We start from the raw sequence: 12,154 nt of genomic DNA on the forward strand, positions 1-12,154 counted from the left end.
TTTCATTTTGGACTATTCCAACTAGATAGATGTAATCATAATTCTTCAATAGTTTTTCAAACAAATTTGATTTTAAGATTGTTGGGATATGGAGTTTGAAAAACTATTCAAATAAAATAGATTTAAATTAAGAAAAAGAGAAAACTTATCGGTTTATAAAAGTCGAGGTGTGACGTGAGTCACTTGGCTTGAAATCGAATTTGCTCCTCTTAGACAGCGTCCCAAGTGCAACAGGTTTCCAGAGCAATCGACATCTAGGATACAACGACTATGACCCAGTCCCAGCGGTACACCCACTATACACGGGCTCGAACCACTTGTAGTCTTAACCTGATCTAGAAAATACTTGAACATATTTTAAAGAGAAAACCAGATTTTCTAATCCATTTCAAAACTTAAAATCAGAAGTCTATTTATAGACTTTGAAAAGACACCCTTAAGGGTGTAGAGACACCCTTTCATAGAGGGTTGTGACTATTGGATTTAAACCCAATTGGTGCGACCCTTAGACTTCAAAAGACAACTTTTCAAAACAAAATTTGAAAGAATGCAACCTTTCAGACTTAAGTGAAAAGACACATCAGTGAGGCACATGTGCACCTATAGCCACGGCCACGGCCCGTCCCAATGGACATTTTGAAATACTAATTATTTTAAAATAATTTAAAATACAACAATTGGATCAGATGAAAGTTTCAAATATAGTTATTCAATATCCGTTGGTTTTTATAGTGTGGTCCACTTGAGTTTTACATATGCCTTGTTTTTGGGCTCATGCTCTAGAAGGATATGAAAAAGTTGATGGATGGTGTGGATCTAATACATAAATCATGGTAGGGCCTAAAGAAGTTCCACATGTTAAAAGTTGGATTCTCTGTTACACAAACTATTCTGTTACCAAAAAAAATCAATGAAAAATCACGTAGTACTTTTCGAATTCAGCATTAACCAACAACACTTAACATCGTGCATTTTCTCAATTCCACGTTGATTATTATTTTTCATAGTTAACAAACAAGCCCTAAGTATGTATGAATGAAAGGCTGGTGGGACCACTGTGAATGTATTTGTCTTATCCACACTGTCCAACTGTTTTTTCATATCATTTTAGGAGGTGAGCATAAAATAGAAGCTTATCCAAAGCTCCAGTGAACCACACCACAAGAAACAATGAGGATAATGATGCCCATATGGATGTTTATTTGTCATCCAACCTTTTCATAAGATAACACAAGCATGGATGAAGTGAAAACACAAACGTTTTTTTTATAGTAGGGTCTGCTAGAACTTTGGACATGGTTCAATTTTGAGGTCATGGGCTAAAATGAGATGATAAAATGGATAGATGGAGTGGATAAGAACCATACATCACGATGGGCCTACAGAGCTAACTCAATATCCCGTAGCACGCTGAGTTAGTCAGCTAATCCACTTCCTTACATGAGGAAGATGCAAGCACCCACCTGATCAAGAGTCTATATTCTATGCTTGACATATGAAAATTTTCTGTTCGTTGCAATGTAACGGGGTTGGTAGAAATCCTTGCTAGGGGGTAAGCGGAGGATCCGGATTCTAAAATCAGTACGGCGTACACGTTACATGTGACTGTCTCCGCAAGCTTTTATACCCACCACTTTATAAACTTAATTAGTGCCGTTCATCTTACAAGTGGGGCTCCTAGTTAGATGATCAGAACCGTCAGAAATGGATGGTGGACATTGGATTTTTGCCTGGACTATCGCTTTTTCTAATCATAAACCATCTATTTGTAGGCCACTGATCAGAAGGGTCATTTATTCCAATTATGGAGGAACCCATCAGATAAACGGTTTAGACGACTTAATCATGGGCCCCACATAATATCATCATCTGATCAAGATCCAACGGTTTGGAGTCAGTGAGAACTTACAGGACGGTCTCGCAGAAGACTAGGAAGTCATGTTGTGGGGAGAGTGCGACGCCATTGGCAAAATAGAGGCCACGAACAAGGACTTGTGTCTTTTTGGTCGATGGATCGAAGCTCATCAGCCGTCCATATGGACGGCCCCCCATAATGTCCATCATGGCAACATCCAAGCTGTATTTGTGCGATGCATCCGTGAAGTAAATCATTCCATCGCTGGCGACATCTACACCGTCGGTTAAACGGAATTTGAGGCCCTCGGCCTCATTGGTCAGCAGCTCCACCGCACCCTCTGTCGTGACCCTCAGCAGTCCCTGCCACCACACTGTGTTTATAAATGACTGTTTTGCCCTTCATTTATTTCTATGCCGCTAGTTCGAACCAGTGGAGCCTGGTCCCTTTACCGACGGCGGGGATTGAATACTAACTCCACCGCGACGGAGTTATAGACGGCTCTGTGGGCCCACCGTGATGTAAGTGTTTCATCCACGCCGTTGATCATTTCTCTTATGTCATTTTAATGCATGAACCAAACAATGTGGCCGGAACAGGGCTTAAGTGGACCACAAAGTGGGGATTGAGAAGTTTCGGATCAAGCAGATACTTTTTTTTTTTTGCCACTTCATCCACTTCTACGTGACCTTCTGAATAGCTTGGATGGTAAAAAAAAAAAACATCACGGTGCCCCTTGGAAAGGTTTCAACAGTGGGTGTCATCATCACTGCAGTTTCCTTTGGTGTGGTACTGCATCTGTAAGACCTGCTTCAATTTTAGGATCATACCTTAAAATGATCTGAAAAAAGCTATGAACGGGGTGGGAGAAACACTTACATCACGGTGGGCCCCACAGAGCCCTGCCCAGACTGATTTCCACCGTCTGGGGCCAGTGTCGGATGCAATCCGCGTCGGTTGGAGACGGAAACGGATTGGCTACTCCCCGCCACTAGCCCAGTGGCTAGTAGTCGGTGCTCTGCAGGCGCCACTATTATTCTAGGGGTTGAGCCCAAAAATGATAGGGATATAAATCTCAGGTGGACCACACCACAGGAAAACAATAGTGATTGCATATCCACCATTAAAATCCTCCTAAGGCCCACTGTATTGTTTGTTTGACATCCAATCTGTTGATTAGGTCATACAGACCTAGATGAAGTGAAAAAAACAGAAGTGAAAAAAACAAAGATCAGCTTGATACAAAACTTTTATAGCCCCCAGAAAGTTTTTAATGGTCGAGGTTCAATCAACACTGTTTCCTGCAATGTGGTCTGCTTGAAATTGGCATATACCTCATTCTTAGATCATAAAATGATCTACAAAAATAAATGGACGGCATGGATGAACTACATACATCATGCTGGTGCCCACAGAGAGCACCGACCACAAGCCATCGGCTAGTGGTAGGGGAGTGGAGTAGCCAATCCGTTTTCGATGGAGACGGACAGTCCTGTCAGGCCCTAACTGGGGCCATCGTCATGTATGTGTTTTACCCATTTCGTCTATCCATTTTGAAAAATCATTTTAGGCGATATGCTAAAAAATAAGGCAGATCTAATGTATAAGTGAACAACACCATAGGAAATAGTTGTAACTGAATAACAATTACTGAAAGCCCCTGGGACTGAAAGCCTACTGGGACAAAGAAGTTTTGAATCAAGCTGATATTTATGTTTTCCTTTCATACTTGTCTATGCAACCTTTATGAATAGGTTGGATGGAAAATAAATATCAATGTGTGTACTATGAAGGTTTCAACAGTGGGACCATTGTCACCACTGCTTTCCGTGTTGTATTAAGCTTGGATAAAACACATATATCAGGATGGGCCTAACAAAGCCCTTGACAAGTCCGTCCATCTCTAGCTAGGTCCCAGCGGGGTAAGTACCCAATCTGCTCCCCTTTATGGAAGTTGGGAATATGTCACTATCTGTAACACATGCCAGGAAGGGATAGAGAGAGAAGAGAGATTTGAAGGGGAGAGAAGAAATGTGAAAGTAACACGTAATTGCATGTTGCAAAGAGAAAGAAGTAAATGGTGGACAACTCATTTTTCCTATTTTATTTACCGTAGCATACTCAAGTCTTTGAACAACCTAATTTTTAAATTGGCATTCAAGTTGAGTTGATGTAATTAATATATTGAAGTAGATGTCGTATAGTCATCATGATGGGAGCTACACGTAGAGATTAAAAAAATCTACGTGAACTACACATTACAAGTAGTGAAAGGAAGCAAGTTTGATTTTGCTTGTAAATGGTGCAACTATCCTTTATTAACCACTTGCATTTCTAATGACAATTTTATCCTCTAGTGATAAAAGTTCTTAAAATAAGTGTAAGGGCAAAATATCCAATGTTAGTAAGTTATATTTAATACAGATGATGATGACAAGGACAACATAGATATAGATGGATGTATGGGGTTGAAAGAGTCTTTACGGAGGGTGAGGGTTGATCTCTGCTGCCTTCATAAGATTAATGAATTCAAGAATTAAAAAGACGAAGAAAGTATGAGGTGGATGGAATTGAATATGCTAAATCGTCAACTACCAATGACCATCCTCATCTTTTCTTTTCTTTTTTTTCTTTTTCTTTTTTTTTTCATTTTTGGGTACTCGAACCTAAGACCTTAGTGTTGAAACTCTCGTGAGTCTACAATTGAACCCATCCTCATCCTTAAATTTACCGCAATACGCCTACTTTTAGAAATGCTTGGGATACTGAAGATCCAATTTGAGGGAGTGGAATCTACCATATTGGATCAACCATCAAGTGGTACATATTTTAGAGATGGTCCACTCATACGTAGGGTGAACTGTGCAAATAATATGTACTGAAAAGAACATTAATGTTGGGAAATAGTTACGATAATGACGCCTACTGATAATAACACCACCATTAAAACCTTCCTAGGGCTTTCATGATGTTTACTTCACATCTAACCAGTTCATGAGGTCACGATGAAGGGAAAACACAAACATTAACTTAATCCAAAACTTTTGCAGCTCTCAAAAAGTTTTTAATGATAAGCATTCAATCACCTTATTTCTTGTGATGTGGTCTACTACAGCTTCGGATTTGCTTAATTTTTTGCGCCCATATTTTAAAATGTGTTGGCAGGCTCATTAGGCAATTCCCTTGCGATGGATTTAGATTTGGTGGATCCATGACTGTGGGAGCCAAGTGATGCATGTATTGTATATTCATGTCATTCATCTATTTTACTACCTCATTGCAAATCCAACCTTCAGGTGGATCAAACCATAAAAAACAAGATGATTGAACACCCAACATTAAAACTTCTTTCCCAGCTACGAAAGTTTTGGATCAAGATGATATTTGTGTTTTCCCTTCATCCAGGTTTATGTGATGTTACCAATGGGTAGATGGCAAATAAACATTATTGTGGGTCCTAGGAAGATTTTAATGGTGGACGTTTAATCACCACTATTTCCTGTGATGTGGTCCACCTGATATTTGCATCTAATTCATTTTTGAGCTCATGCCTTAAAATGAGCTAGCAAAATGGATGGACATCATGGATATAGAACACATACATCATGATAGATATTCCTACAGTCATGGATCCACCTACTTAAGTGATTCCTTAATCCACAGATTTATTCTTGTTGAAGTAGGTTTACCAAGTGATGCGCGACATCTTGGGTTACACACATTCATGCCTAAATAGTAGGCTGTCAACAGGCTGGAGCTGGTAGGTCTTGGCTCGGATTTTGAACTGTTTTAGGCCGTGCCATTAGGTAGGGCCTATTCAAAATTTTAATTTTTCAGGCCCGAGCTCGGTCCATTGACACCTACTAAATAGCCTTTCATGTTAATTAGGCAAGTAGAAAAGAAAAAATCGAGCAAAAATAATTTAACATATGATTACGTAGCCGTACATAGTCTGCTCTACCAAATGGATAGCCTTATAGACATTCAATTCACCCTGTTTCCCGTGGTGTAGTCCACTTGAGCGTTGGATATACTTTATTTTTTTACCCAAGTTCTAAAATTATCTGGTAAAATGTATGGACGGAGTGGATAAAGATACGAATCACGATGGGCCCACAGACTTTAGTCAGTAGCGTACTGAGTTAGACTGCAATCCGCTTCCATCATGCGGGCCCTTCAGGAGGGGAGATTTTTAAAGGTAATCTTTTCAAGATACGTGTGCTGTTTGTGAATGACTGTTTTATCCTTTTGTTTCTAGGATGCCCAATGAGTCGCGATCTGTTACACAAACATGACGGGTAAGATAGTCAATTAAATGGAGGGTGAAGGTATCTTCTTCGAGAGCGGATAAGCTGTTACCCTTACCGTGTTGGGCCCACCTTCATGAATGTAATTCATATCCACTCCATCCATACGTTTTTTCAGCTCATTTAAGAATGTTATTCCAAAACTTACGCAGATCCAAATCTTTGTTGGACCACACCACTGAAAAAATTGGTGAATGATCATTAAAAGCTTTTTCAGGCACAAAAGTCTTGGATCAAGCTAATGTTTGTGATTTCCCTTCATTCAGTTTTGTTTGACTTTATCAACTGGTTGGATGACAAATAAACTTTATGGATTTTCTTACAGTGGGCCTTCGGAAAATTTTAATGGTAAGCATTCAATCATCACTCTTTCTTATAGTTTTTTATACTACACCTAAGATTTGAATATGCTTAATGTTTGGGACTGCGTCCTAAAATGGGCTGGAAATATGGATGACTAGAGTGGATATACAACATATTATCAAGGTGGGCCCTACGATAAAGATAACACCCTCTTAGCTGTTACTGCATAACACCTAATTCACACCCATCTTCTTCTTCTTCTATTGTATCTTTATTTATTTATTTATCGCTTAGTGTGTGTCAAACATGAACTCAAATTCAGTTATAACCCTCCAGTATTGAGGTTGTGTTGGTGCTGGAAAAAGCTTTATGTACCTTGTCAAGATATGTATGATTTATCCATTGAAATTGCATAAATAGTCTAACATGACACCACACGCTATGTACGGAAGCTTGACAGAGCTTAGAATTATGGCTATATGTCCTAGAGGGGAGGGAATAAGTCTTTTTAAAATTCTTTACCAATTTATGTAATTAGGAAATATAAACAAAAAATATAGACTAATTAAGATACAACTAATAGAGTGTAATAGTCTATGTGAGAGATAAATATTTTGTGTGTGCGTGTGTAATCAATTAAGCACATAACATACAATCTAATTATGCATTCATATGAATTAAACCATTCAAGTCACAAATACAAATAAAATATTATACTCAAATCAGAATCACAAAGACAACGATATATAGTGGTTCGGCTAATTGCCTACTCCACTGCCAACGAACACACTCTCCTTGAGTGTATCAAATTTTACTATCTCAAAGGTTTTCAATATGTTCACATCTAATATTCACAATAGTTTTATAGGTTCACCACATACCTACACTTATACAGTAGTGTTGGTGACGATCATACACAAAGACCTATATGTACTCACCTGTGTTGGTGGAACACATTTTTACCTATATCGATGGCTCCCATGGAGACTTAATTAGTTTTTTATTAATTAACCAATAACTTCATTCTTAATCAAAGGACCTACGTACACTCTTGTTGGAGGCGATCCTATACAAGGGCTTACATGTTTACACCAGTGTTGATGGCCTACATACGCACCCATATCTGGTGGCAATACGATCTTACACAAAGACCTATGTAAGTTTGGGTTACAAACTCTATACCCAATCCTACATAACATAGTACGTGGACTTTAAAATAACAACATACCTGTTGGATTGATCCTTGTTAATTCATCTTCTTGAGACGCATTTTCTCTTCTTGAATCTGCTTCTCATGTGCTCTCTCAATCTTGATGCGGATGTTTCAGCTCCTACGATTAGATATCTTGCACATTATGTACATATGAGGCTACGAAGGCAATGGGAGGATGGCAAAATCTGCTACAATTAATGGATAATTGGTTCTAATAAGGAGATTCACCTATATGGATATTCTAGATATTATAGACAAGAATTTACTTATTGGGATGGTGTTTAATATCTAGAAAATTTGAGGAGTTCATGCACATCTTCATAATGGAACCTGAAATGTTCATTAGAGTGATTAATCACAAGAGGAGAGACATGAAACTCTTTAGGATAAAGCCTAAGAGTGTTGAGGAAGAGTGGAATATACTAGGGCTTCTAATTCACAAATATCCATCATTTACACAGATCCGGTTGCAAATTATATAAAGAAAAACTCTAATAAATTTATAATGGCGAGTTGATCAATCGAACTAATTAGTGATTTACTAATAAATCTCCTTAGACAGTTTTGACCGTTTTTGATAGGTCAACCAATCGAATATTTGATTGATCGATGACTCGTTGATTCGATTGATATTTTGTAGAAAGTTGTTGTTTGATTTTATGGTTTCTAGTGGCTTTGAAGTTTTATAATACTAGTTTATAATGTTTATTTTAAGGCAAAGGCTTGAGATGATAGATACATTGTTTTCTATTGGGAATGTATTATCTAGAGGTAAATTGTTTTGAAACTTAAGGAGTCTAGGGCTAGGATTGCCAAGGCATCTCAATTTACTTGTTGTCTGCATGCCTTGATACTTCAAGTCTTCAAGTCTTCGGTCTTTCTAATATTTTCCAAAGGGGGCTCAACTGACTCAAGACTCCTCAGCTCACATTATTGACAAACTGATGCACTAACATTAATGTCATTTACTTATTTTACCAGCTTATTTTAAGTTACGATCCCAACATTAGGGCAATTCCAAATCTTAGGTGGAGCACACCAAAGAAACTGTGGTGATTGAATGCCTACCATTAAAAGCTTTTGAGTGGCTATTGTAATGTTTATTAGTCATTGAAGTTATAAATTAGTTCACACAGGCCTTGATAGATGTAGGATGTGGCACAAATATATTCTTAGCATGGTTGGGCCAAAAGAAGGTCAAGCGGAAGCAAAAGCAAACATAGCTTGTCGAATTTAAGCCTAATCATATGTAGAGCATGGTGTAACTGAGCCTAGGTGTATTTGGTTCAAAGAAATTCATTTCAAATAGGAAGAAATTGACATTTGAATGTAAACCACAAATCGGTTATAACTTTTGATCTAGGTATCGTTACGGGACGCACAATCTATCGATCTTTATGGAGCAAGTCATCTAAGGTCAATTGATCCACAATGTGAGTCACATCCGTCTACTTCGTGAGAAAATGCATGCTTACCATTCAAAAATAAAATTTTAGAAAAAATTATTATTTTAATAATTTCATTTTTTTATCGTATTTCCTTATTTTTAGAGAATTACATTTCTATCTTTTTTCGAGATGGATTGTAATCATGTATGGAATTCTCTGAAGGGTCAAGTTATGACTTTCTAATTTTCGCAAATCTTGCTATGTTAGGTAAACTCTATTCTAATTGAATTATGACTTCTATTAAAATTAGAAAGTGATTCAAATTAGGATTTTACTCTCTTTTTTTTTTATTAGTGGTATAATTAATTAATAAATAATACACATTACAGATTATTCAATAAAAATATTTAAATTTTCTCTTATTATTTTTTGTGGATTTAAAATTTTAACTACTTGGGAAAGACGATGATCTCTCTCATCATCATTTGACACTCTTCCCTAAGTCATTGATCCAAAACTTTTGTGGGCCCGAGACGTTTTTAATGGTGGGCATTCAAGCACCAATGTTTACTTTGGTGTGCTCTACCTGAGATTTGGATCTACCTTATTTTTTAGCTCATACTCTAAAACGAGCTGAAAAAAATGGGATGGATAGGATAGATAAAACACATTGATCATGGTGGAACCAATGGCGCTTTTCCAGCACCAACTAATACCCATCTCAGTACTGGAGTGATCACTACCGACTCCGAGTGCGCCAGGCATGTAGTCCAACAAATGGGCGGCGTGTGATGGCTCCAGCAGCGAACTGCTGTGGTGGGCCATCCCAGCAAGTAATTAAATTTATATCATATCACCTGATGGGCACATATCACATTATTTAAACTAATAAGAACAAGTCCTCCAACTGATCTCTGCCACCTTTTAAGAAGAACATTAAAGAAAGAGAAATGACAGCATAAAGGCTAAGGACACAACTTGCGGAGCCGTATATAGGGTCTCTCCTGCCAACATTTCGACTTGTGTAGTATATCACTACCGTCAAAATGGTGGGCTCCATCATGAAGATCATAAGCTTCTCAGAAATCAAGGAAATCCCAATAGGTGGGCCACACCTGTATGCTGACTCGGACGGTCGGTTGGTCATTAATTTCAAACTTGTAGCCCACCTAATGAGTTGAACATTATTTTCTTCCCAAGTAATTGTATTGGTGGGGCCCAACGTTTCCACGTTATCAGTGTCCCATAAAAAGTGGGACCGGAATCCTCCCCAGCTCCTTGTTTTAATCGCAGTGCATAAAAAATAAAAATAAACCGGGTACATAGGTCCACTAAAATCCGGACCATCTATCAGGTTTTATCGTCAAAATTATGCAATAGGACCAAAAATCTGCTGGACCCACAACTCAGATGGGACACAACTAATGGAAGATCCAAAAATCAGGTGGGCCACACCAACAAAATACTGGGAACAAAAGCGCACCCTGTTGAAAACTCATTGGAGGTGACCATAATTGTTGATGCAATTATCTGGTTCGTCCTCCTGGAGATAAACTGTAAGAACAAATACCATTCCCATAGGAAACTTCTATCAACCTCAGGCGTTCGACTCCCACTGTTTCGTGTGGTATGTCCGGCATGAGTTATATATCCGCTTCCTATTGAGATAAACGGAGTGGATGTCACGGACATCTCCGTGGGTCCATGCACCCGGGCGTAGGAAATAGGAATATTTGTGTACCCTGAGGTCTGGAGCGGTTTGCCGGTGACTTGGCCAGAAAAAATATCCCTGCGCATGGGGTCTAAAGAGATTTCAGTGATAAATCCAACCTTCCATCTGTTTTGAACAACCACTTTGCGACAAGAATATTAAAATCAGCCATCTCAAAAACTCCGATGGATCACACCAAGAAAGCAGTGAGAAGAGCAATGACCACCGTTAAACCTTCCTAAAGTGGAAACGGATTGGCTACTCCCCTGACATGAATGGCTGGTGGTCGGTGCTCTGTGGGCCTTATCATGATGTATGTTTTTCATCCATGCTGTCCACATATTTTTATAAATCATTTTAGGTTATGAGACCAAAAATGAGGTATATCCTAATCTCAAGTGAACCATATTATAAGAAACAGTACTGAATGAACTTTGCATTTATCAAATGGATCACACATACACAAAGAAATAAATATTTTAGAGGAATGAAATCAATGATGGATTGTTTAATCGAGGATTGGAATTGTGTATTCGTAAGATATAACACATGTAAATATAAACTCAGATTAGGTGGGGTTAGGCTGAGCTAGGCCGGAATAAAATAATTTAAATCCAGGCCTGGCTGGCTTGTAGACCAAGCCCTACTTAAAAGCAGGTCAGGCTAATAAGGTTGGGCGTGGGCTACCAGGCCCTGTACCACACGAAATCGTAATAATCGCGGATAATCATGCGTTTACAAACCATGGACAACTGCTTATCAATGATATAACCTTGCTTGAACCAAGCAGCCCTAAAACACATGTGCTGATTAGATCTTCGGACCCAAAAATCAGGTCATTACCCAAAAATCTTAAAATAATGGTACTACCCATGGAATTCTGGGAAATCACAGACTTTCAGCGTAGTGGTGTACGCTTGTACGGGCAGCGCCCCACACGCAGAAAACGTGATAGGAGGTAGAATCAAGGCTTCTGGTTGGTCAGGTATTCCCATTCAAAGCGGACGCCGATTTTCTACGGTGGGTCCACTTGAGCTTTGCATCTACCTCATTCTTTGGCTAATGACTTAAAATTATCTCTAAGTGGATGGATGGTGTGGATACAACACATACATCATGGTGGGCCCAAAGAACGCGATGACGTCACCCCAGTAGCCAACTCGCTACTGTCGGGTTCAGTAGCTAAATCGCGTCCCGGGTAACACCCCTTACAGTGTGGGGCCCACCTTCATAAATATGTTGTATGCGGAAGCCCCCCATCTGTTTTTACAGCGCATTTTAGGAAACAAAATTTCAACTGATCCAATTCTCCGGTGGACCACAACCAGAAAAGGTGGTGAATTACCACTAAAACGTTTTGTAGGCCACAACAGCGTT

General features: G+C 38.8%; 1 protein-coding gene across 1 annotated transcript in view; it reads right to left on the reverse strand.

Annotated features, from left to right (window-relative positions):
• Window positions 1–12,154, reverse strand: part of LOC131237059 (protein STRICTOSIDINE SYNTHASE-LIKE 5-like) — a 28,550-nt gene that overhangs the window by 15,474 nt on the left and 922 nt on the right. The window contains exon 2 of the mRNA XM_058234702.1: window positions 1,910–2,217. Coding sequence (XP_058090685.1) covers window positions 1,910–2,217 — 308 coding nt within the window. The remainder of the gene's footprint in view (window positions 1–1,909; window positions 2,218–12,154) is intronic.

Source organism: Magnolia sinica, chromosome 2 (genome assembly GCF_029962835.1).
Source record: "Magnolia sinica isolate HGM2019 chromosome 2, MsV1, whole genome shotgun sequence".
Taxonomy (NCBI): Eukaryota; Viridiplantae; Streptophyta; class Magnoliopsida; order Magnoliales; family Magnoliaceae; genus Magnolia; species Magnolia sinica.